Genomic DNA, 27,150 nt, shown 5'->3' with positions numbered 1-27,150 from the left:
CTGCAGTCTGTAAGAATGTTTCAGCTCTCTGTGAACAATGTCGAGTTCGTCTTTGAGATCGTGTTTCTGCAGAGTAAGCTCATGGATCTCAGCTCGGGCCGCTTGCAAGTGTTTCTCGCAGGCCCTGGCTTTAGCGTCTCTGTCTTTTATTTCAGTCTCTGCTCTTGCAAGGAGAGCTTCACCTTGTTGGAGTTTTTCGTCGAGTTCTCTTCTGGTTTCTTTCGCCGACTGTTCTCTTTGGTCTGTGTCAAGGCGAAGATCTTGCAGGGTATATTGAAGTCTTTCTACTTCTTTCTGTAGCTCGGGATCTGTGTCGTCCTCTTTCTCGCGCTGGTACTGGGTCTCGAGGAGGAGCTGATCTAGACGGCTCTGGGTTCTGGCCTGGTCCTTCCGGGCCTCGTCCGCTTGAAGCTTTAGCGCTGCGGCTTCCTGCTCCAGGTCGATGTTGCTCCTTTCGTTGAGCTGTGCTTGGGCAACGAGATTGTGGGCGACGCTTCCGACGATCCTGGCCCAGTCTTTGTAGTTGTAGCTCTGTGTCGGATCCTGGGTTATCAGCTTCTCTAGCTCGGCGTCCAGTTGCTCTTGGCTCCGGTGCTGCAGGTCCTCGGTACCCTCGGGCAGGAAGGGGGTTGTCATTGCTCTCAGCCATGTCGAGAGGTTGTTCCAGCGAACTACAGGGCTGGATGAGCGGGACATACTGGCTTACCGTAGGCGAGAGAAACACAGCACACACACAGAGACCAATGCAAGTTCGTTCTAAGGCTAACGAGCTATGCTAATACGGCTATGCCGTCTATTAGAATTTGGGCTAACTGATGCAGACAGTTAGACTGTGCCAATTAACTCGGGTCGACAAAGGACCTGAAATGGAGATTTTGGCAGGCAGTAGCCTGGCGGGTCACGTGTTGTGACGCCGGCTCTGGTTGTCGCTCTACTTATTCAGTTTTCCTTGGTGGCTCTCACAGGTTACTGTCTTTAGGTGAACTGAAAGAAACAAATCACAACAAAACAAAGGATAGAAAAGATCAAAGTGAAACAAAACACTAGTGATGACTAGGTCTGGAATTAAATGAAACAGAATAGTAACACGGTACGTGTTAGAGAGGATAACGAGACCTAAGCTATTACCACTGCTAGGGTTTAAGATAGGGCCAACAGGTGAGTGGGGCTATCGGGGCAGGAAGCCTAGGAAGAGGGTGTGGCTTGGAGAGGAAAGGTGGGTCAAAACACTTAAAATATATCCGGGGGAATATCTAATATTCTGGGGCTTATACTAAGTGAATGGGTTTTATCACATTTAGTTTACCTGATGTGAATTGAGGCCACTCAGGTGGAAACCAGTGGCTCGGTCAACCTCTCCGACGGTTCTCCAACACTTGACCGCAGTGCCCTCGGGCAGCCTCGTCTCTCGGTACCACGGTGTGCCCACTCAAACCACTCACGACTTTAAACACAAAGTGGCAACGCCAAGGTGTCAATCATCAGACGGTACGGAAAAATTGAGTTTTCCTCGGAACTCTCCTTTCGGAGTGGTCCTTTCAGCAGACCCCAGTTCGAGTGATTGTCTCAAAATTGCCTTGTGTGCCGCTGGCGTTGACTTAACCTTTTGGCGGGCCAAATTGCTGATGTTGGTGTGGCGTGGCACATTCGGTGGTACGAGATTCGGAGGTGTCCGAGACTCACGCACGGCCAGCGTCAGGTAGCGTCGGACAGGTGAGCTCGCTTGCCGGAGACCAAGCAGAGATGGCTGTCAGATCACAAAGGGAGTACTACAATAAATACACAGAAGGATGAACAAGGGAAACTTAAAGTGAATTAAGGCTTGCTTGTTTAAAACCAATTGAGTAGTTATGTATGTAGAAAGGAGAGTCAAAGGTTTTACTAAATAATGATAAAACAATAGGAAGTTATGATAATGTTAATTATCAAAATGACCTAACCCGAAAGAGAGAGGAAAAAGAATAAAAATAAAAATTGAAAATCAAATTCAAAATGAAATGGCAGGATGAACCCAGGAGAAGAGGCAGGCCGCAGTAGTGGGTTTTCACCACAAGGGGGCGTGCTCCCTCTCTGTGCTCAACCTGGCAAATCGAAAACTTAATTCAAATTAAAAATTCAAAACTGAAAAAACAACAACAAAAAAAAAAAAAATCGGAATGATATCCTATACTAATCCAGATACACTAAAGTATCAGTCCTATTTATAAAAATAATCAGGAGAGAAAGACGATATAAAAGAGTGAAGGGAGGAAAATAGTGATGCCGACTTAGTATCCACAAGGCCACACGATGGTGCTGTTTCCTCCAAGTGAATATCAGTGGCTGAAATAGAAACTCAATTTAAATTTGAAATTCAAAACTAGTTTAAATAAAATTTAAATGAGCATGTAAAGAAAGTCTAAAAAGGGAGCTCATAATCATATCCTATAATAAATTAACGATAACAGTGAAGTATCATTAATAACTATAAAAATAATCAAAAGAGAAAAGTAGAAATAAAACAATTCATGACAGGATTTGAAAAGAGAGAAACGCGAGCTGAGTGAACCGGCCTCGCGGGAGGGGGCCACTAGGTGCCGTTGTTTCCTCTAAGTGAATGCTGGGCTGGGATTTAATTTAAGTTTTAATTCAAATCTTGTTTGAACCAAACTCAAAGTAAATGTACCAGTCGAAAGCAGGAAAATTGTCTAACACGAAATAATATTTGCGCGAGCAAAAGCTGTAAATGCAAATTATTATTGTGGTTTAGACCATAAGTTCACTAATCGCAGGGAGAGTGAAAATAGCAGGAACAGAGAGCATGCCGGAACAATAAGTCTATCTGTTAATGTACACACGATGGCGCTGTTGCGCAGAGTGACGTCAGGGGGCGAGGCGCAATCTTTGAGAGTTGCTGAACACTTAAAGGACACCCTCTGGTGTTAGTCAGCGGAATTACGACTTTCAGTGATTCAAAATCTGAGAGCATTTACGCGTAGATTTTCTGCAACAATCACAAATTAGACAGAGGTCTCGGCGGACCTTTTGGTGCTATTAATACTGCACAAGAGAGTATGGCGGGGTTTCTTCGCCGCAAATACTCAAATGTGGACAACAGGAATTGTACGTCTGTTGCACTCCCATACGCACTTTATCAAAATAGCACTTTATGATTTAAGTGTGTTGGTTTAAAAATTGGGTAGCTAATCCATTTTTTCGACCAGGAGTTTTATCGTTAATTTTTGAATATCACTGTGGTTCACCACAAATTCAATAACGACATTTGCATGCAAGGTATGTTTAGAAGGAAGCTCGCTTCAAAACATATTTATTAATACCGGTAATACGCACGTGAGAATTATTCGTTCACAGCGATTTAAAACAAATATTAGAAATGTATCAACTGCAGAGATATTTCTTCATCTCTTACTGACATTTGTAATATTAAATAGGCTACTGCAGTGTACGTAGCATTTAACAGTGCTAAAATTGTTTAGGCATATTTTAGCAATGTAACGTTAGGCCTACTGACTTTGTAGTCAGCTGGTGAGTTTGAGCACGACTCATTCTCACAATTCACAAAAACGCGCGTGTAATGTTACAATTATCAATAGCCATAATACACATTTAACTGAAACTGAATTTGCCCATAAACAAAGTTTGAAATGCCCCGCATTCGTTCCACCATAACTGTAAGAACAATGGGTCGTACATTAATATTAATATTAATATTAATATTAGCTCAAATGATCTATAGGGAATTTTAATAATTAATCATGAATATGATTAATATTTTGTATGTTACAGTTACATTAATTTATCGCAGCTGAACTAGATTGATATATGAACGATTACCATAACGGGTTATGGTTCGTCATTAATACATCAATTGTTCTTATTTCAGCTCGAAGTTATGGGATAACTTCAATGGAATTAATTTAGTTATCAAACAATCTGTTTGTCCAGCGAACAGATTGTACGTAAGATTAAATTAACTCTCAAGGAAAATTATCCTTCCTACAAACACGAGAAAGAGTATCTTTTCCAGGCCTTGAAAAGACACTCTCGGTGTCTGCAGACTAAAATTAGGTTACTTAAATCGTAGCCTACCAAGATAAAGCATATAGCTAAGATCGAACATTTCAGGGACTAAGTAACATGGGCAATTAAAACAGAGTCAGTCAAGGACATATGGAATTTAATAATTAGACTAATACTACATCGAAACTACGAGTATACACAGAGTAAATACATATTTACAACAGAAACATACGGATGAAAACATTACAAGACCAAACGGATAACAGATGAGATAGGGAGAGGATGAAAGGGAGAAAGTGAAACTAAAGTTCAGGATGAGAGAGATCACCGAGATGCTCTCTCTCATCGCAAAAACACAGGTAACCTTTTGAGAGACAGCAAGGAATCAAATCACATTAAAAGTTCAATAAACTTATCTTGCAAAATGGTTCTCTTTGTTGCTGAAGAACGCAGAGTTCATGCGTGTGTCCTAAGACCATCGTGCGTGTGTTTCTTTAAGAAAGCCGGGCTCGCGCTCTTGTGTCTTCTGGTGAGCGCGGTAGCGGGGTTTTCGAAAGAGTCTTTCTCTCTGAGTTGAAGTTGTCTGCTGCTTTTGCTTCATGGAGTCCGAAGGACGAAAATAAAGAAAAGACTTAAAGAAAATTGAAAACGCTCCCAAAGGGAGCCATAAGGTCTTCTCGCTGACGAGGCGGGTTCGTGAAAGTGCAGGAACAAAAACAAGACGAAAGGAAATACAGAACAGAACTGAACGGAACGCGGAGTGTAACCGCTTTTCTAGGGCACAGGAATTTCACTCCTCCCTGGGGCTTGAGCCAATTGGAATGCGAAATTCCAGGCGGGAGAAAAGTTCTTTGTCTCACTATGAGTTTGATTTGCATGTTTTATGGCAGTCTTAGGATCATGCCATTTCTACGTTAAACAATTATAACTGCAGTAAAATGCATTTTATCATAATTTGGTATCCATATCTTTCCTACGGGTATATGGAGGTTTAATTCAAGACCAAATTTGGTATGTTTAAAAGCTACGGCCTAGAAGTACCTTCTTACTCTGTAAGATAAGTATTAAAAGTTCGATTAACAAACTGGGAATAAGACTAACCTAAAATGTGATGTGCATTTACAAGTGGGAATGAAAATTAGACTTTTTAAAAGATCCACATGGCATATCTATGATTGCAACGGTGCACATCTGAAACATTATTCCTTTAAGGTTTACAAGAATACAACAACCCATCACAGAGAAGAACAATCGTGGAAAAGAGAAATTACATTCAGGTTTACATATTTCTTCAATGGTTATACATATAGAAAATGTAGGATTTAAGTAGGGTTAAAGATTAACACTGCTCCACTCCTAAAATCTTTGTTGCTGGACATTCCTTTAGGCAATAAAACAGCAAAGTGGGGGGAAGGCAATTGCCAGAGAATATTGTTGAACATTCTCTTACTAAAACACTATTGATTAAAGAATACATTTCAAAACCACACCTCTATTATAAAGCCAAACTAAATCACACATGCCTAATGTAATTGTACATAAATTAAAGTATATTCTATCCTAATTTAAACACAAAGGGATGTTTGTGTGTGTTTGTGTGTGTGTAGAAAGTTTCAAGTTTCGTTATCTCTCTGTGGTCCAGAGAGGGGAAAGGGGGGGTTCGGAATGTCTCTGAGGTGAAATTAGTGTCGTAAAAGTCAATTGGCCGACTAGCTGGAGCCAAAGCAACTGATTTACCTTCGGGGGTTCAGAGTGGGACAGCAAGAAGGAATGTGCGTTTATGTTCTGATTCAATGAGCCATGATTCATAGCCAATGTGGCTACAGCCATATATAGCCAACATAGCCATAGAAGCTGTTGTGTTTGTGTTAGATATTAGTTTTATGTGTTAGAATAGTCAATAAAGTCTTGTTTCTATTTTAAAGAGAAGTGATACTTGTGTTATGTGCTTACGAATTTAATGTCTTGAAATTATCTGCTGATCTAAGTTACCTTGCTAAAAAACAGTGTTTTCACTAGTTTGGATATTTATATCCGCCGTTACGGCCCGTTCAAATGAACGCTGGACGAGTCATTTGCTCGGCCGTAATAAGTGATTCTTTCGAATTCCCTATAAATTAGTTAATAATTCTCTTTGAGCTAAATTGACCTGTCTGACCCTTACAAACCTCTCGGCTCTAAAGCGAAAAGTTTAAGAATGAGTTGCACCTGCTTATTATATGCACGTGCCGCGATGCAGCGCAGCTGATGCAATTTCTGCATGCCAATGTGCGTTGGCTCGTTTTAGTTACACTCGAACTAGATTGGCCTCTCTAGCGAGATTCCTATTCGTCGGTCTCCGACGTAACGCAGAGAGTGACTGACTGAAAGGGAACTTAAAACAGAAAACACAGAAGTTGGTAGGCCAAAACAAAAACAAACAAACAAAACAAAATAAAATAAAACTTTTAATAAATTGTTGTTAAATTGCATTCATTTCATGATTTCAATTAATTAGACATAATTTTTAAGTGCTAAAATTGAATTTAACCCTTAAAATGGAGTCCAAAATATAAAAATTAAAATTAACCTACCTGAAAAACCTGTAAAGCTGTTTATTTTATTTGCATCTTTGCTCTATTGTATTTATAATCCTTGTAGCTTGATTATTTCTTCTTAATTTTCTTTATTCTTATTTGACAGTAGTCCTTTTCCCCCCTGAACATAGCAAATACCGAAACGTACTGAAACCATGACCCTTAAACCGTGATTGAAACCGTGAGTAATGTGAACCGTTACACCCCTATTGCAGACTTAACAATTTAAATAATGCTCTTGAGCACATATTTCTGCATACAGGTTTTTTTAACCAACATTTATAAATGTCATTATTATTGTTAAGAATTGTTTTTACCTCCATAAGGTGTAGTTACAAAATCTACCAGCAGGGGTTAACTGAGCCATGAAAACCAGCCAACCCTTCAAGTCCATTTTTGTTTTAAATTCACCCATTAAAATTGCAGTAACGTGTAGGCTAGCTTCACGTGTTTATTTGACCTTTTATAGATTTTCAGCTTGTTTCAAATACCAAACATTTTATTTTTTCTCTCTTCAGGACTTTGACATTGACATTGTTGCTGTGATCAATGACACCGTTGGCACCATGATGACCTGTGGCTATGATGACCATCACTGTGAGATTGGTCTCATTGTCGGTGAGTCACTGACTGTCTTACTTTTGCACTCATATTCTAGCTGATATCAGTGGGAAATATCAGCCAGGGTGTCAGCAATTATTGTCATGCAAGTGATCTGCTTGGTTTATCCAGACACAGACATTTTGTTCTGTCTATTCATTTGTTTAAGGTTATTGGTTGAGTACTAAAGCACACATTTCAGGCATTTTATAGCCTGTTCAGGCCTATTATTATGTCCTAACAAAATTATTTTTTGCGGCATCTTGACAATTATAATCCTCACACTTCACTTAACGAACTAATTATTTTGATTCATTTCCCCAATAGTGTGTCAAATATGTGTAATTATAGAGGCTAGAGCAGATGCTCCCTGAGTCTTTCACAACAACTTTGTATGCCATGCATGCACAGCCTCAGTTATTATACTCGCTAATTTGTACATCGTTTTAACAGTCTTTCACATAAGATGACAATTACAGTGGGCCAAATTTATTCTTGGTGATGTGGAAATACAGCCAAAGAGCGAGAACAGCGGGATTTTATTTCTGTTCATTTTCATTTTTTCTCTGTTAGGTAGTATGTGTGTGTGTGTATATATATACATACATACATATATATATATATATATATATATATATATATATATATATATATATATATATATATATATATATATATATATATATATATATATATATAATGTGTGTTTTTGTGATTGTGTGTGTATATGTGTATAATATAAAGATCTGAACGACTTTGACAAGGGCCAAATTGTTATGGCAAGGTGACTGGGTCGGAGAATCTCTGAAATGGCAAGGCTTATGGGTTGCCCCTGGTCAGTGGTCCAAGGAGGGACAAACCACAAACCAGCGACAGGTTGTTGGGCACCCAAAGCTCAGCAATGCATGAAGGCAATGAATATGATCCCATCTGGTCCGAGCCAACAGAAGGTCTACTGTGGCACAAGTCACACAAATTTTTTATGACTACACACTGCATTGCACTCTGCTGCAAACCAATCAGTGTGCCTATGATGACCACTGTCCACCTTCGAAATAGGCTCTATGCATGATCGCCTCCGCGTTTTGTCTCAGCCTGCCCAGTTACATCCGGTGCTGCGTCGGAAGCCGTTTTTGCATTCTGTGGAGATAATGGCAAATTACGCTCGCTGTTTACAAGAACTTCCAGCGGTTAACGTGAATGATGTTAACAATATTGTGAGGCAGTTAGCTGTTACACCTAAGAGTAAGAAAGAGAAGTGCTTTAAATTAAACAGGAAATGCACTTCCCTGTTGCTCAAACAGTAGAGCGTTGGCGCTTGCAACGCCAAGGGTCATGGGTTCTATTTCTAGGGAAAGCAAGAACTGATAAGAATGTAAATGTGAACAGTAAAACTTTGAAATGCAATGTAAGTCACTTTGGATAAAAGCGTCCGCCAAATGCATAAATGCAAATGTAAATGTAAAATGATATATTTCGGGCTACATGACAACTTTGAGGGTGAGTATTCTCTCATATCATGCGAAATCCGACTAGCGAATCGGTTTCTAAAATCTTTGTCTCCGTTTCTGAGAAAATTAATTTTATGAAAGTTTTGCCGCTAGTACACTTCGCTATAGAATGCGCTATGCGAAAGAAATATAGACACGCACATGTCGGAACTGGACCTTGGAGCAATGAAGAATGCCGTCTGGTCCGATGAGTCCCGTTTTCTTTTACGTCACGAAGACTGCAGTGTACATGTGTGCCGTTTACCTGGTGAAGTGATGGAACCACGATACATTGTGGGGGGATGACAAGCCGCTGGAGGGAGAGTGATGCTCTGGGCAATATTCTGCTGGGAAACCCTGGGTCTGGCCATTCATGGACGTAGATTTGACACGTGCCACCTACCTAAACATTGTTGCAGACCAGGTACACCCCTTCATGATAATGGTGTTCCCTGGTGAAAGAAAAAATGTTGACAAATATTTTTGTTGTCTAAGAGCCATTCAATGACCATAAAACTCAATAATTAGAAAGAATAACTCTATAGAGGAGCATTTTTCAAAAAAATATGCACTATTCTAAGTTATTATAACATTATTAACATAAAACTGCATTATATGCAATTGTAGACAAATCAGTTGTTAATTCTAACCTTTAATATTATAGTAATGTACCAGCTTATTGTCCAGCCTTAATAAAAACACAGTACCAGTCATTAGTTACATTTCCATTCAAAGTTGCGAATTTAAAATTGGAATATCATAAAGCATTTGTGAATAAAGCAGAGCTTTCATCCCATGTCTTCAAGAAAACAGAATCGTCTCTTCTTGGGAAATTGGCCACTGTGGCTTTTTTTCCTACATCGTAAATTAGGCTACTTGCGTCTCAGAGCGCACAGGCATTCAGATGCCAGAGTAATACCAAATCATTTTGATGACAGAATTTGGCTAAGGCATTTCAGAATTATCAAACCAACATTTGAGACGCTGTGCAATGAAATTGGTTTGATGATCACTCCAGTTATCCAGTCACATCCTTTTGTTGAGGCAAAGTCAAGTTTTTTATGCATATTTTTAGAATTTATGCACATTTTTCAATTTCCATCTAGAATTTTTTCATGCAATATTCAAAGATGCGCATAAAAATAGGTGGATGGAAACCGTGTTTGAATGATGAAAAATGATGGAAATCATTTTTGAGTCCAAAATTGTCATGGTCATTTCCCAAGCTTCAGAATTTTTAGGATACAAATTAATAAGATAAGAGCTGTTACTATCATACAAATGGGGAACGTCCCGTATATTTGAAGGCAGCGGGTTTATTTTGAATTCAAAGACAGTGTTGAGAGACTACAGTAAGCTTACTGATAGCTGGGCTAATAAAACAAGCTTACCCAAGGCTTACCTTACCATCTTCCACAAAGCCAGACTAGCACTGTTGTGTACTATTGATACAATGTTTGAACATCATGAAGATCTAATGTAAATTCGTAAATTCCCTTGTAAAAGTAAATTCCCTTGCCTGCACCTTTGAACGTGTGTTTTTATTATTTAAGGATTTGTAGGAATCTGTTGAGATGGTGCTTAGAAAACACTTGGGCTGCAGTGGATTTTCAAGTGGAATTGCATTGCAGAAGATGTGCGTGACTTACTTTGTTTGCATTTGCATTTGCATTCATTTTAGAATATTAGCTTTAGCAGAAAGAATTGCCCACCGTTTTAGCACTGGTCGTTCACACCTCAGATTTAAAAAAATAAATAAATAAATAGGTGTGTGTGTAAAGCTGTGTAGGGCGGGAAGAGGGGAGACAACAACCAATAAAACACAGACCAACAACATGCTCATTTTATGGACAAATGAATATTAATATATGTGCAAAGAAAAAATAAACATCAGTTTGTTGGGGCACCTTGATGTATTTTAATAATCCAACCCCATGACTACAAACTCAGAAAAATCTTGAGACTACTAACAACTATCATGAACAAATCAAATACATTCTGGTAATTTATTCTTAGAAATACAGTATCAACAAATCAGCATTGCCTATGTAACAGTTTTACACTGGTTGTGTTTCTCGTCAATAAACATAATGTCGATGGAAGAGGTCTCAGGATGCTTTATTCGCTGCAGAAATACACAGAGCACAGAGAATTATTTGGAATACACGTCTCTCCCCTTCCAGTCAGCACGCTTGTTAAAAGAGCGAGAGAAAGCACACCCAAACCCGTCAATGGCAAATGTGCTTCTAAAGATGGCGCTGTTAGCACATCGCACATCGACGTTATCATGTGCGTCACCAATATGTGCCTCTTATAAAACATTCTGCATGAATGATTCCCAATTTAATTAATTATGTACATTGTACCTTATAACTCAGAACACAAATAAAAAATAATCAATTATGATGGAGTTCATTATATTTGATACTTTTTGAACAAGCTACACAGAGCTATAATAATATTTTCATTACGTTTTCTAGCACTACAATCACAACAAGTTTCACACATCAATATATGGACACAGAAATAATAGACACAGTTACTTTTTTGTCCATTCTTCTTTGAATTCTCGGTCTACATCATTGTCTTCTGTGTATCAGAATAATTAATTGTGTCATCGCGTTCATGATCAGACGTTAAAATTAAAATTAAATGTGCTATTTGCACAGATATATTTAATTTGAAGAAGATATGCATGAAATGTGTGCACATACATGTTGCTGGTTCATGTTTGGAGCAGGAGAGTATATGAAATATGTCCATAAAAACTTGAAACACGCTTGCTTTGTTCCGGATGTGAACTGATTAAATTAAATTAAATTTTTTATAGCGCCTTTCACAATACATATTGTTTCAAAGCTATCAGAGGTGACTATGTCCAAGTTATGTGTTTCAGAAATGTACACATACAAATCACACAGTTAGGTAATAATGTATTCATTTAAACAATGTATTCATAAGGCAGAAACAATGAGCTTATTGAAGTAATGAATACATGCTTGTTAACAAATATATAGGAAAATGTAGCATTGGGGCATGATGCTTCATCTGAAGTCTTCGCCGGAGTTTAGTTGGCGCTCTCTCTTCACAGGTGTTGGGTCGTCTGAAGTCTTCATAAGAGGCTGGATATAGGTAGCCAGTGTAGAGATGATAAAATTTGTGTATATGATCATACTTTCTTGACCTAGTAAGAACTCTAGCAGCTGCATTTTGGACTAATTGTAGCTTGTTTATTGAGGATGCAGGACAACCAGCTAGTAATGCATTACAGTAATCTAGTCTAGAGGTCATGAATGAATGAACTAACTTTTCTGCATAGAAACAGATAGCATGTTCCATAGCTTAGCGATGTTTCTGAGGTTGAAGAAGGCTATTTTTGTGACATATAAAATATGATTTTCGAAAGACAAGTTGCTGTCTAATATAACACCCAGGTCTTTAATTGAAGAGGAGGAAGTTACAGTACATTCTTCTAAATGCATATTGTATTCTAAGAGATTCTCTGTACAGGTTTCTGGTCCAATAAGTAATATCATTTAGGGTTAGGGTTAGGGTTAGGCTAACCTAACCTCGCGAAATTCTTATCTGAATTTAATAGAAGAAAATTACAGGTCATCCAATATCTTTAACACACTCTGTCAACTTGGATAATTTAGATATTTCATCTGGTCATGATAAAATATATAACTGAGTATCATCGGCATAACAGTGGAAACTAATTCCATGTTTTCTTATAATATTACCAAGTGGCAGCAAATAAATTGAAAATAGCAGAGGGCCTAACACAGATCCTTGCGGCACTCCATTTACTGACGTTATCTTAGATTTTTCCCCGTTTAAAAAGACAAAATGGTAACGGTCTGATAGGTACGATCTCAGCGCAGTGATTGGATTAAAAGAGCTTATTCTTATGAATAATGCAGAAAAAAGCTCAGAAACTGATAACGGAGATGCGCAAATTAGTGCATATACCTCACTTTTCATGACGTTGGTACAACTTTGCTTTTTAAACCGGAAGAATGAAATTGCTTGGAAAAACTAAAAAATAACCACTTTTCCCTAAGTAAAAAACATGAGTGCTATTGTTGTTTTTATTCATGTGCAACTTGTACATATCTGTTAACATAAAAAAAAATGCGTTTTATGGTTTCATGACCCTATAATTCTCTCATAATATACAGTACATTGTAGCATCACCTCTTTTCACACAGTGTTTAAAACATTTTGATCAATCTCTGTTTAAAACGTTCTGATCGGTCTCTATTCTGGGTTATATTACATGAAAGTTAATATGTGAAAAAGCCTAATAGGGGGCAGTGCACTTTAAGTAGAGTTTACGCAAAAATATTGTTCATGTTGTTCACTGCCATTTCATGTTGGCTTTAGTAGCTACTTAAAATTTTCTTTGCCATTCCTTTAAGCAGTCCTAATCTTTAAAAAGCTTTCTGACCTTAACCTGTGTCATGCTTCTATCATTGTATGACAGTTTTAGCATGTTGACAAGGTTTATACATAATGATTCACACATTATAAATTGAACACACCCATTTCTTTTATTGCTCATGCTTTTTTTGCAAAGACTGAGAAAACATTCTTTATAATAAACCACAAAGAGCTCCTATTCCATGAAATATTCAACATTATTCTGTTGAGATGTTCTTTTTATAGGCTTTTATATATACATATTTTGTAGGGTAACACCAGAGTCTGGGTTATACATCAGATTTCTTAATGCTATCTTAAAATAGAAAATTAATTAAATCTTTAAGTAAATAATTAAGTAAATCTCAGGAAAGAAGAAGGTATTTGAAACATGGTTCCCACAGTCAAAGAAAATCTTAGGTCTGGAAAAGTCATTAAAATATAAAACTGTTAAAAAGTTATGGAAATGTATGTAGTTAATTTAAATTTCTGTTAATTTCTGTTATGGAATCCTATGGATTGTACTTATACATTAATCATGAACTACTGGATAATCATGGAAATTCATTGGTCAAGAAGGGTGGGAACCCTGTTTTAAGTGTCATGAAAACCCCCTTTTGTCAGCATGGGTCAGTTCTCTTCAAGTAATGTTACCCATAGGACTTAAAAACTGCCTGTTAGAAGTTCCAGTTTAAAATTCCATTTAAAATAAGACAGAACTGCTTTTTTTTAGGCTACTAATATGACTGGAGTCTTCATTTCATGGTAGTGTACATTATTATTTATTTGTGTAAAACATTTTTTATGATGGAAAAATTACTCTGCGCTCCTTTAAAATGCAGCACACGTTTGCATGCAACATGTAACATCATGCAAAATTTCCAATGTGAACAAGTTGCGTGTGTTTTACAGGGACGGGCACCAACGCGTGCTACATGGAGGAGATGCGGCACTTGGAGCTGGTGGACGGTGACGAGGGTCGCATGTGTGTGAACATGGAGTGGGGTGCTTTCGGCGACGATGGCACCCTGGATGACATCCGCACCGAATTTGACAGAGAGATTGATGCTGGCTCCCTAAACCCCGGCAAACAGCTGTGAGTGACAGTCCTGCACCTGACAGTTAGTGCCACTCCCGACAGTTCTTTTGTTGACACAAAAAGCCATTGTTGCTTTTTTCCCTAGAGGGCAGCTGTGTCAGCCAGTTGTATAACTAGGCTAGCGGTTAACAAGGTTGAAAATAATTTAAAAAAAAATCTCTATTTGTTTATTTATGTTTTTGCTATAAATAAACTGGAAAAAGTACAGTAAGTAAATGATGACTTCATATTGTGTTTCTCTGCACAGCACAAATGAAAACTACTTTTCAGTTGTTGTTTTTTTCATTGTTGTTAAGAGTTCTTATCCATGGGAACAAGAACATGTTTGCAGTACTCGATCTGGACATAGTCTAAACATTCATCATGTCTCATGTGTCTAGGCTAACGGTTAACAAGGTTGTCACCATGGCAACACCAAGTCACAGCATTCTTGCATCCTCATTTGTTTTTAGAAAGCAAGTGCGAACGTTGTTAGGTGGGCCATATGTTCCTGCTGCAACTGCTAGAAAGGGAGTCACATCATTCACTGTACGTCAGCCTGCTTTTCCGAACAGACGTCACAGGTCTTGGGAGTTTTAAAGCTACTTTTCCTGTCCCTAGTCGCTGCGACTCCACATGTGCTTTCATTTCACTGTGAAGAACCAGCACTTTGAAAGCTCAGAAAATGCAGAACTGTAATCAAATGCCATTATGCTATGACTGCTTGTGGCTGAGCTCTCTACATGCTGTCAGTGGTGGAGTATGGCAATCGATTGCCTTATCAGATTTGCACATGCACATTCACTATTGTATTTTTAGAGCTGCTTAACAGCAGAATTTGAACTTCTCATCTTTACGTACGCCGTTTCTTTAGAGTTACAAGTCACTTTTATTGTTCTCTCGCATACACTGCTCTCTGAGACATGATGAATGTTTAGACTATGTCCAGATCGAGTTCTGCAAACATGTTCTTGCCATGGATAAGAACTCTTACCAACAATGAAAAAAACAACTGAAAATTAGTTTTCATTTGTGCTGTGCAGTGAAGCACAATGAAGTCATCATTTACTTACTGTACTTTTTCCAGTTTATTTATAGCAAAAACATAAATAAATAATAATAAATAAATATAGCCTGTTTTTTTTTTCTTATTTTCCTTCATAACTGACAGACTACTACAAATTAGCCTCCTTTTTGTTGTATAAACATCATAGATACTACCGTTCAAAAGCTTAGGGTCGATAAGATTATTTAAAAATGTTTTTGACAGAAGTCACTTATGTTCACCAAGGCTGCGTTTATTTGATAAAATACATTAAAAACAGCAAAAATATGATTTTAAAATCTAATTTATTCCTGGCAAAGCTGAATTTTCTGCAGTCTTCGGTGTCACATGATCATTCTAATATGCTAATTTGGGGGTGTGGGGGGGGGGGGGGGAACAGAAATGCCGATCAAAGGGAGTAGGAACTACCCTGGAAATCCAGAGTTCTCGCAAGAGCACAAGTTGAATTTGCTCAGCGAGTCACTCTGGCATTGAGTAATGATGCTCATTAACTATGCCCTTGTAGCCGAGCTGCACCAATCACATTGGTGTATCTGATATAGGCGAGATGACGACAGCGATGCAACGTCAAAGTCATTAGTAAACATTGCAATATGGCTATGGATGAACACCATGGATGAAACGGCTTTGGCCGCTACAATGAACGAGTTAGATTTGGCTTTTTATCTAAAAGAGGAACAGAAGACGGCGCTCGAATCATTCCTTTGCAAGAAGGACGTTTTTGCTGTTTTGCCGACCGGATACGGCAAGAGTCTAATCTACCAGTTAGCTCCGCTGGTAGCTAAGCGAATGGGGCTCTGGATACGTCACCCCGTGTATTGTTGTGATTGGTCGTAATGCAATTGCGTGGAGTGAAATTTTTCAAATGCATGCTTGGTGCCGCCCCTCGAGTTAGGCGATTTTCATTACTCAATGCCAGACCCTTAATCTTTCGGATTTGGGTCTGGATTTCCAGGCTGAGTAGGAACCTGAGTGGCATCTAAATCAAAGACAGTAATGAAAACAAAACCCACACTTCCCATTCCCAATAAACTACCTAACACAATAAGAAAAGAAAACAAACAAGTAACAAAAAAGTCTTTCCGTTCAACCCCTACATAACCTAGTCGAACTGAGGAAAAGCCAAACCATTACAATGGCATACAATAGCTCCTTGCCTAGTGTGTTAACAATGCAATTCCCTAGGTGTTGTGAGATGAAAGTCACGTGACATGCTTTCTGGTTCACTACTCCCTGGTCTGTTGTCAAAAAAAAAGTAACAAAAGAAAAACAAACCACCGGGAGGAAAAAAAAACTATTTAGCTCAAAGCAAAAATCATACACACAGGGAGCAAACCAACGAGTCAAAAAAAAAAAAAAAACGAACAATAACAAAGTGTGACAGGAAAAGACTCTCTTTTCCTTCCTTTCCGGTTGACGTCTACCTTTTATCAGAGGGACGCCCATTCAGGTGTCAACGCTAATATGATAACAGACAGCATTACCAGCCAATAGCACCGCCCTGAGAGGTGATCGCGGAGAAAGTGAAAGTAAAAACAACAGCGCACCATATCCTCTGAGCACGTAACATGATAAACAATCAATTATTTTGTCACGTGTTAGTGGAACATGTTCAGACATAATTATTTGAAATGAGTCAAATCCTTTTCTTTGTTGATCAGGAATCATTTTCAACCAGTTAAATATTTTTTTTATATCTGCATCAAACTGTAGTTTCAATAGTCCTTTCTTCCCTTTTATGAAATCCCAGTGAAACAGCTTCTCAGTCAAGAAAAAAAGTAAGGCAGGACTTGATTTTGGTCATCAGAAATTGATTGGATCGTTGTGGTTTGCTATTGGTTGATCTCATGTGAGTGACAGGTTGTCCCGCCCTCACACCAGTAAACATGTCATCAGAGAAGAGAAGAGATGTTGTAGCAAGAGGAAGAGGAACTTATTTTGATTTAAAGAAGTACAAGGGCACATGCATTTTTAAATGATGCTGTGCACAGATAAATAATTTATATTGAATATTACAATATTCCATAAAAAACATTTCATGGTGACTTTAATTTCAAACTATAAAAATATTATTTAAAAAAACGTAATATTTATATAACTTTTAAATTCTTTAATTAAATTCATTAAATTATTGTTGCAAGTGACCCCTGTCTTCACTACATTAATTACTTTCAAGGCCATGTCTCTAGAGTTTTAAGTAAGGAATAATTGACGACGGGCTGTTGAATTAATAGAAAAGTAATGCACACCGTGACCCGAGGTGGCCGTTACACCTCGGGTGTGCATTATTTTTCTATTAATTCAACAGCCCGTCATCAATTATTCCGCTTATACTACAGTTACCACACCTCAAAACATTGTTTAGATGATGTATTTCAAGACATTTGTCAGGTTTTTGTCCTTAAAATGCTCGGACTAATTTCTTATGCATCCCATCTCAAGCCTCCGTTGCTAATTCCAAAACGTCCTTTTAGAGCTAGTAACGGAGGCTTCAGCCACTGATAGTAGACTAATGCAGTTATCAATGTAGTTATTAGAGAGAGAGAGTTATCAAGCGTGTATGAATTACCCGAGTCTCTGCGTCTCTCAAAAGTGTTTCGGCTGCAGCAGCGTCTCTAATAGCGAAACTTTTAGTTCATCTGCTCCAAGAACAGCGCCGTTATTACCTCGCTAGTGAGAAATTACATGTAGCTTTTAAGTTGTTTAAACGATTTTACTGATAAAATCGTCTGAGCTGCACTGACAACATGTTTCTGTGGGAGTGTGTGTTCGCACTGTATATGTGCACGTTTGAGTGGGAGAGAGAGAGTGAGTATATGCTGTCCGTAAATAAAAAAAGAATAGTTTTGCAGCAAAAAAACATGGAAATAATTTAAAATGTTTAACCTATTGTTGACTATACTTATTTGCTTGGTCAGTGTCATTGTGTGTTTTGGTTCTTATGCTGTTGTAGTCTGTAAAGACCTTTTAAAAAAAACTGAAAACATTTGCCGAAGTGATATGGAACTGTAATGTGGTCGAGACCTGCCTGGAACTACTTTAGCCCTGCATTTGCCTGAAAATAATTGCAAACCTTTGAACGTTCCTGAACCAATCAGATTCAAGCATTCAATAGCCCCGTAGTAAAGAAATTAATAATCAACACTAGAATGTACCCTGTGAATGTACCCTCTCTTTCTTTTCTTTTTTCCACAAATATTTCCTACACCCCTGATTAAGTCCCCCTGAAGCATCCTGGGGTTAAGTGTCTCACTCAAGTGAGTAACAGTGATTGGGTTCACTGGTTGCCCCAGCATGGGATCAATAACCTCTAGGCGACCATCATCCCATACCACCACACTGCATCATGAGACGCGTGTTCATCGTGGTCACTCATCAGCCTGACTCTACGTGCTGCGTGTTTTGTTTTCATGCAGGTTTGAGAAGATGATAAGTGGGATGTACATGGGGGAGCTGGTCAGACTCATCCTGGTGAAGATGGCCAAAGACGCTCTGCTGTTCCAGGGACACACCACTCCAGATCTGCTCACCACCGGACACTTCCAGACCTCCTTTGTCTCTGCCATCGAAAATAGAAAGTCAGTACCTTTTTGTGCTTGTGTGTTTCTAGCTCCACTAAAATGGCTGCAGAAGTAAGCTGAATCTGATAAAGTTACAATAAGGTCTCTTTTGTTAACATTAGTTAATGCATTTGCTAACATGATCTAACAATGAGCAATATATGTTTTTACAGCATTTATTAATTTTTGCTAATGTTATTTTATAAAAATACAATTCTTCATTGTTTGTTCATGTTAGCTCACAACACATTAATTAATGTTAACAAAAACAACTTTTGATTTAAAAAATGTATTACTAAATGTTGAAATTAACATTAATATTAACAAATGCTGTAGAAGTATTGTTTATCGTTTGTTCATGTCTAATAGTGTAGTTAATGTTAATAAATGAAAACTTGTTAAAAAACATGTTAAAGTAAAGAAAAAAAGCTCACCACTAAGGGTTTCTACCTAGGAGTTTTAGCTTGACCTATTCACAAAACTCTTAAGAACAAGTTTTACTAAGGAACTCTTAATATATGAGTAAGGCCGGGTTGACCTCATTTCTCTGGATGATGCCACGTTTTGGTATATATGGCTACATGAAATGCAAACAGTTTGTGTGTGTGTGTGTGTGTGCCTGCGCTTTATTTCTATCCCGGTGGGGACTTCAACCTGAATGCACACTGACTCGTGGGGAGTCGTCGTGTCACAGTGGGGACCAAAATTGAGGTCCCCATGGGTACACAAGCTTATAAATCATACAGAATGAGATTTTTTTTTGGAAAATATAAAAATGCAGAAAGTTTAGCTCTTAGGGTTAGTAAGGGGGCAGAATATCCAGTTTGTACAGTATAAAAACCATTACGTCTATGGAGAGTCCCCACAAAGATAGCGAACCAGACTGTGTGTGTGTATGTGTGTATGTGTGTGTGTGTGTGTGTGTGTATGTGTGTGTGTTTACTAGAACATTATCAACTGTTGAGTAGACTATAGCATACATTATGTTTAACATAATCAAGTATTACACTCACGGCTAATTCTATTAATTATCTCCTAATCAATTAAATGGCTAACACTTTTCTAAAACACTGTACGCATATAGTGATGTATAATACAGAGCCACCAAAAGATAAGACAAAGGAAAACTGGACTACGTTTAAAACTAAGAAAACACTTTCGCGATACAGGTGATACCTTTTTAAAAGGTCGATGTCATTGTAAAATTATTGTAATGTCATTGTCTGCGTCAGGAGGAACTTTTATCCTTAATTTTTTTTGTGAATACAGGCCCTGTTTTTAAGGTTGTACTTTCTTTACAAATGGCATCAGCTGATTCTTTGCCATGCTGCTCATTATTTTCATTGTTATATTCTTGGCTGTCAATTTTAGGTTAAAAAATAAAATAATTAATCACGATTAATCTCAGAATTTTTCCACAAATAACGTGCCTAAAAAAGGCCTAGGTGTAATTATTAGGTGTGTAATTTGTGTAGCGGATATTCATGGTGTAAATTTATACAGCAGTGATCTTTACAGTCTCACATGTCACACTGAGTAAATGTGTTAGCGTTAAACATTTTTAATGAAACTACTTTTTGTGATGCAATGGAGTGTAATTTATAAATAACTTATGCATTATAATTTTGTATTACTTTGTTTGAAGAGTTTGCTTTAGGTGTATGGGTAGGATTTACATACATTTAGTATTGAACTAACTTTATTAGTTCATTATTATTACAGGAATAATATTATTGGTGACGGTTGTTTGTATGCTGCTTGAGAACTCAGTTGGGAGAGCACCTCCCACAGAAGTAATTCGCTTCTCAAAATTACCTTCTTGCCAGACCCACCATCAGGTCACAGACTGAGCACAAATGAGTGTTAAATTTGTATGGTGGGTATAACAGTATTAACCTTCTCAGATATCAGATTTTTTGTTGGCAGAAAAGCAATGTGCTCATTGAAATTTTGAACTACAATTGTTAATTGTAAATAATGAAAATGTAATTAAATTAAATTAGAGCTTGAATTAGTTATGCCAATTAAGCCACATGGGATGCACATTCTTGATGTGTTGCTAAATATCACATCTTCTTACCAAGAAACATATGTGTCTGTGAATATCTACTGTCGGGTCCAAATTCTCAGACCACAAGTGAAAATATTTTTTATGTCCCTACAAATAAGATCAGCATAACAATTTGATTGAAAAGTTGAATTATACAATGTTTTAGCATTTAATGTGTCACTCTTTTGATTTAATGACAGCAACACAAGGACACAAACTTCACAAGTTAGATCAAAACCTTATGAATCCATTTCATTCCTGTATAATTTGATCTTAAGGTCTCAATTTTTAAAAGAAGTCTCTTATGCTCACTAGGGGTGTGACGGTTAGTATATAACCGTGAGACCGACGGTTATAGTTGAACACCGTCATTAGATCTCTATAACCGCCAAAACCGTGTCATTATATTTTTTGTCATAATGTTTAAACACTAATTAAAAACAATTGTTAACAGTCTGTGTCATTAATGGTCTACGTCGTTTCCAACTGTATTTGATTCTTTGCCAAGTACCAACGCAAGTTTTGTTTTGTAAATCGTCAGACATGATTTTTACCACTTCATTAGGTTTTTCTTTGTAGAAAGCCTTTCTTTAAAGCGAATTTCGTTTTGTACAAATTGTATCTTAATTTTAATAAATGTTTCATCAACCAATTGAATGTATTTAATAAATAAAAAGCAAATGACAATATAATAACTGTGACATGGAGGCGCCGGTGCGCCGCGTTCACTTGCATTGCATTGTGAACTAGAGCGCATCTCATCGTAAATGAAACTCAGCGTAGGCCTATGCCTCATACATTAGCATTAAATATCTTTGCTGCATCCTTTCTAGAACAGACAAGGGCTTTCTTGCGGCTCGCATCAGCAGAGCATTGCCTCGTCCATAGACCACAAAACAATCAGCGGATGGCGGGCGGGTGCGGCTTTGAAATTTGTTCAAAAAACATTGGTGCGGATGATGAGTTTTTTGATGCGGTTGCGGATGAAATAATACCCCATCTGCGTATCTCTATCGATAACAACATTGAACACTACACAAATATTAATTTTATTTTTTTTAATTTAGGCGATCAAATAATCAGTGTCTGCTCGTTTATTCAAACTAAGTTGTCCTATAACAGACGAACGTCGCAACGCCCCGCCCCCGACGACGGTTATGTTACGAACCGTCACATTTGACTCACGTCATAACCGTCATCACCAATTCTGAAACCGGCACACCCCTAATGCTCACCAAGGCTGCTTTTATTTAATCAGAAATACAGCAAAAACAATAACATTGTGGAATATTATTACAATTTAGAAATTAAATGTAATCATATAATTTTAATTTATTCCTTTAGGGCAAAGCTGACTTTTCAGCATCATTATCCAGCATCACATGATCCTTCAGAAATCATTCTAATATGCTGATTTGGGGCTCAAGGAACATCTCTTATTATTATTATCAATGTTGGAAACCATTGTGCTTCTTAATATTTTTGTGGAAACAGTGATACATTTTTGTTTCAGGATTCTTTGATGAATAGAAAGTTCAAAAGAACAACATTTACTTGAATTGTATTTGTGATGTAAAAGTTTTTACTGTCACTTTTTATCAATTTAAGTCATCCTTGCAGAATAAATCCTTTCCTTCTTTAAAAAACCTTGCAGTTACTGAACAAACTTTTAAACAGTGTCCAAAAATGTTCCAAGAAACATTCAAAATCCGAAAGTGAACCATCTTGCAACAGTGTGTATTATACCAGCATCTGCATCCAAGTCTTTAATACCCTATTTTTGTTGCTTAGAATAATATTTGCTGCTAGGAAGGATTAATTAGTTTACTGTTTATTTGTATTTTCTTTTTTATTATTATTCTAATTTATATTTTGATTGCAATGTAATTAGAAAAATAGCTGTCGGGAAGAAGCTTTTTGTTATTTGTGTTGCTCGTTACATCATTTGCGCAGAAGTGCAGAACTGTCCCTCAGTACTTTCGATTTGAGCCATTCACATGCTGTAGGCATTTGGTTGATTATTAATTAAAACCTCCAAATAAATCAGAATCAACAATGTCTCTTCTGCAGGAATAACGAAGGTCTGGTGAGTGCAGATCAGGTGTTGAGAGGACTCGGACTGGACCCGTCCCCTGAAGACAGTGTGGCCACGCAGCGTGTGTGTCAAATTGTGTCTACGCGTGCGGCCCATCTCTGCGCTGCCACGCTGGCGGCTGTGCTGCGGCAGATCCGAGATAACAAAGCCCTAGAGAAATTGCGCACCACTATTGGCGTGGATGGATCGGTCTACAAAAACCACCCACAGTGAGTCCATTGTCCGATACTTGTGTGAGATTGTCGTGGTACCAAATGATTACCATATTCATACACCATGCCATTGTACTTAAAAGAATACCATTGGAAATGTATTGTAGATGTTAGATTTCCATATTTTTCTGTTTCTTCTCAATTGTTCAGATTATTCTAACTCGACAAAATACTCAAAAGCTCATTATTGTAAGGTTGGACCCCTTGTAAGTGGTAAATGCGTTTCAGTAAAGCTCTTGAGGCTGTAATTGAAATTAAAAGCAAAATAGAAAAAAAGTGTCAAGTGTACAAGAAAAACAAGTAGTTTGGGCAAACTATCCCCCAAATATGAAATAATTGTTTTAATGAAGTGATACTCTAAACAAGAAACTAAAACTGCCAGTGATGGTAAATGTCTAAATGAGAAAGTCACTGCGTGTGTGTGTGTGTGTGTGTGTGTGTGTGTGTGTGTGTGTGTGTGTGTGTGTGTGTGTGTGTGTGTGTGTGTGTGTGTGTGTGTGTGTGTGTGTGTGTGTGTGTGTGTGTGTGTGTGTGTGTGTGTGTGTGTGTGTGTGTGTGTGTGTGCATGTGTGCATGTGTGTATGTGTGTATGCATGTATTGCATTGCATTGCATACAGTGCCTTAAGAAAGTATTCAAACCCGTTCATTTTTTTCACATTTTGTTATGTTGCTCCCTTATGTTCAATTACTTTTAATTACTTCAAAAAAACCTCTCTTTTGGGAGGGTTTGTTACACTTACCAACTGTTATTTCTGAAATCTGGCCCCTGACTGAGCCTGTTTTTTTTCTCCACTACTGTGACCTGCTGGAGTTTTGGTTCTGTGCCACTGTCGCCTTCGTCTGGCTCAGTTGGGGTTTAAAAGAAAATGAATATTCAGTAATATTATCGATTTAATTGTAGTGACTGATTGGATAAGAACAAATCTGAACTGAATTGAGCTGTCATTCTGTCATACTCCCTGACTGAGGAGTGAAAAAGACGACAGACTAAACAACCTCTGTTGTGGATTGACAAGAAAATAGACTGACAGCAACAGACTAATCTAGACTGATCTTCAAAGAGGATTTATTATGTTAAAAAACATAGATTGTTCTGTGTCCGCATTTATACTTCTCAATTAAGTGCTTGACAATGCTAGACATTTTTTTGTTTACAAATTGGCCATGGATAATCGCTGTGGTAAAAGTTTTGATCAGAGCAGAGCAGGACGACGGTTCGTCAGTTCATTCATGAACTCATTGGTCACTACACAAGAGCCCATTTCACGGACTCAGTGACACTTCCTGAATGTTGCCAGAGAGTTTGGCACGGTCATAAACGCAGCAAGGAGTTGAAATTCTGGGGGCTTTTAACAACCACCCGCTGAGACGCGGCTGCATACATCAAAATCCTATGATTCCTCAACGGCTATGTAAATGAAGCGTATGACTGAAAAATTACTGTAAATCTGTTAGTGGGTGCTGTGCTCTGCAATGATGCGTATAGACATTTTCCTAGAAAAAGTGATTATGAATTTTTATTGCTTGGAATTTTTTAATTTATTAATATAATAACTCTTTCATTTTCAGTTATTGTTGATCATTTTATATTAAAGGAACTTAACGTCTGATATTTTTATTTTATTTAACATGCATGTATCTATCTCTATATCCGTCTGTCTGTCTGTCTATATAATGTATGTTTATATCAAAATTAAGTTATTGTGTTAAATGAGAAACGCATAACAGACATAGCAAAAAGTAGCTTTAGAAAGAAATAATTTATTCGATCCAACATAGAATTTATTACACATAAACGTTTAAGCTACAATGGCCGTGGTTTGTTTTCCAGAAGCTGCATCTGAATTGTTATTTAGATATATTTATTTAGATATATTTACAAACCAGCATTCTTCAAAATACCTTCTTTTGTGTTCTGCAAAAGAAAGTCATACAGGTTTGAAATGACATGAGGATGAGTAAATGACAGAATTCAAAATTTTGGGTGAACTATCCTATGTCTACTTTTGATAAGAACTTTTCCTTGGTGTTGTGCAGAGCACTTATTTACATAGCTTATGCTTTATGAAATTAAAGCAATCTTCAAGCATCAACGTTAATTACTTGTGCTATTTTAATCCGGCACGCCCAACTTTGGTTCACAGCTTTCATCACCCAGGGTACTAACACAAACATTCATAGAAAGGGATCATGCTCGAACATTTTCTAAAGGTGTGGATGGCACTTTCAGAGATGACTGTTCTTCTTCTTGTGTTGATTGGCTGTGCACAAGTGCCATCACATGCCAGTCATATGCAGTTTATTTTAGTATGTGTAGGTAGATGTAGAGCAAAGATGACATAGCTCAATTAGCCTCAAAACAACTTTCTTTAAAGGGAAAGTCAACAATAATGAGATTGAAACAAAGAAATAGTGAAGTTTCTACCTCCTATACTCATATATCTACAATCAAAGTTACACTAGGAGTGAAAAAAACTTCATTAACTGCAATGGATGCAATCTAGTTTTGTCACATTATGCTGCGGCTTGTACTTCCAGTGTATATTAGATCTGTATATTAGTTTTCAACCTGTGGAGCACCTGTTAATAAAGAAGCATACACTCGAGTAAAACAGCTGTAAATGTGAGATTTAACTAGCAAATCTTTAGTCACCCACTAAAGGGGGCAATTTGACTATTGTCCCAGCTAATCATTGGCTATGGTTACTGCAGATTTGGCGCAACTGAATTTGAGCAAAAACAACTAAAAACAAAATGGACGGGTGGCTTGTAAAAAACAAGAATACCAGAAATGATCAAACGGTTAAACTGAGTGATAAACAAGCTCAGCCTCACACTAAATTTGGTAGGCATAATACTAAAATGTAAATATAATGACTATATATACATTTTACACTATACAATATAATTGTGTATACAATAAACACTATGATGTAAATAAAAATGTACATAATACATTTAATTTATTATTATTTTTATTTTATTTATTCAATTTGAAGATCATTGTGTTTGCAAGTCTAGGGCTTATCCAACTTTTTCCTGGTCAAAAAATCCACACCATCACACATTATTCCAAAATCCACTTGAAGATTGATCAAAACCCTGGTCAGATCTTTATTCCAGGACATGTTAAATGTTTTAACATTCATTTTTTTTGAGTTCATATATAATTTAACTGCAGAATCACCAAACTACAATTGCAAACATTGCATCACCACTCAGTAGTTGTTCTCAAACCTTTAAATGTACTCTCTAGCTCATAATAAAATAGTTGGTTGCATGGTAATGTTATTTTCTCCTGTTCCCCATCTTGTGCATCTTTCACATTTTCCTCTTACCTTTCCTTACTTTTCTCTCTCTCATTCACAAACACACTCTTTTGCTCTGTGTTTTTTTTCGGTAGGTTTGCCCGGCGACTGAATAAAATGGTTCGATCATTGGTGCCTGACTGCGACGTGCGTTTCTTGCGCTCTGAGGATGGCAGCGGCAAAGGGGCTGCCATGGTTACAGCCGTGGCATACCGGTTGGCAAAGCAGCATGCAGAACGTCAGCGTATCCTGGACACCTTACGCCTCAATCGGGATCAACTCCTGGAGGTGAAGAAAAGGATGGAAGGGGAGATGAACCGAGGCCTGGCTAAAAATACACACCTCGAAGCCACTGTTAAAATGCTGCCCACCTTTGTGCGCTCTACACCGGATGGAACAGGTTAGAGTTAGAAACCGAATTTTTCTAATAATTTGGGCAAACTAAAAGAAGTCTAAATGCCATCATCTTTTATTCACCCCCGTGTTCCAAAACCAGATTTTTTTGTGAAAGCAAAAACAAAACAAAAACATTGTAACAATTCATACAACAATTCATAGTGAACACATCTGTCGAGCTCTAAAATAAACATAAAGCACAATGAAAGCACAATAATTGTGCTCCATATGACTACAGTACAGTATATTCCAAGTATACTGAAGTATGAAGAACAG

At 37.6% G+C, this 27,150-nt stretch overlaps 1 protein-coding gene across 1 annotated transcript in view; it reads left to right on the top strand.

Annotated features, from left to right (window-relative positions):
• hk2 (hexokinase 2) overlaps positions 1 to 27,150 on the top strand; it is a 64,274-nt gene that overhangs the window by 22,908 nt on the left and 14,216 nt on the right. Inside the window, exons 6-10 of the mRNA XM_079872005.1 lie at positions 7,115 to 7,214; positions 14,021 to 14,204; positions 18,669 to 18,830; positions 22,933 to 23,166; positions 26,574 to 26,878. Coding sequence (XP_079728131.1) covers positions 7,115 to 7,214; positions 14,021 to 14,204; positions 18,669 to 18,830; positions 22,933 to 23,166; positions 26,574 to 26,878 — 985 coding nt within the window. The remainder of the gene's footprint in view (positions 1 to 7,114; positions 7,215 to 14,020; positions 14,205 to 18,668; positions 18,831 to 22,932; positions 23,167 to 26,573; positions 26,879 to 27,150) is intronic.

This window comes from Squalius cephalus (genome assembly GCF_949319135.1).
Source record: "Squalius cephalus genome assembly, chromosome: 5".
Classification (NCBI taxonomy): domain Eukaryota; kingdom Metazoa; phylum Chordata; class Actinopteri; order Cypriniformes; family Leuciscidae; genus Squalius; species Squalius cephalus.
The sequence above is the reverse complement of the archived record's forward strand: the minus strand, read 5'-3'. Positions and strand labels throughout refer to the sequence as shown.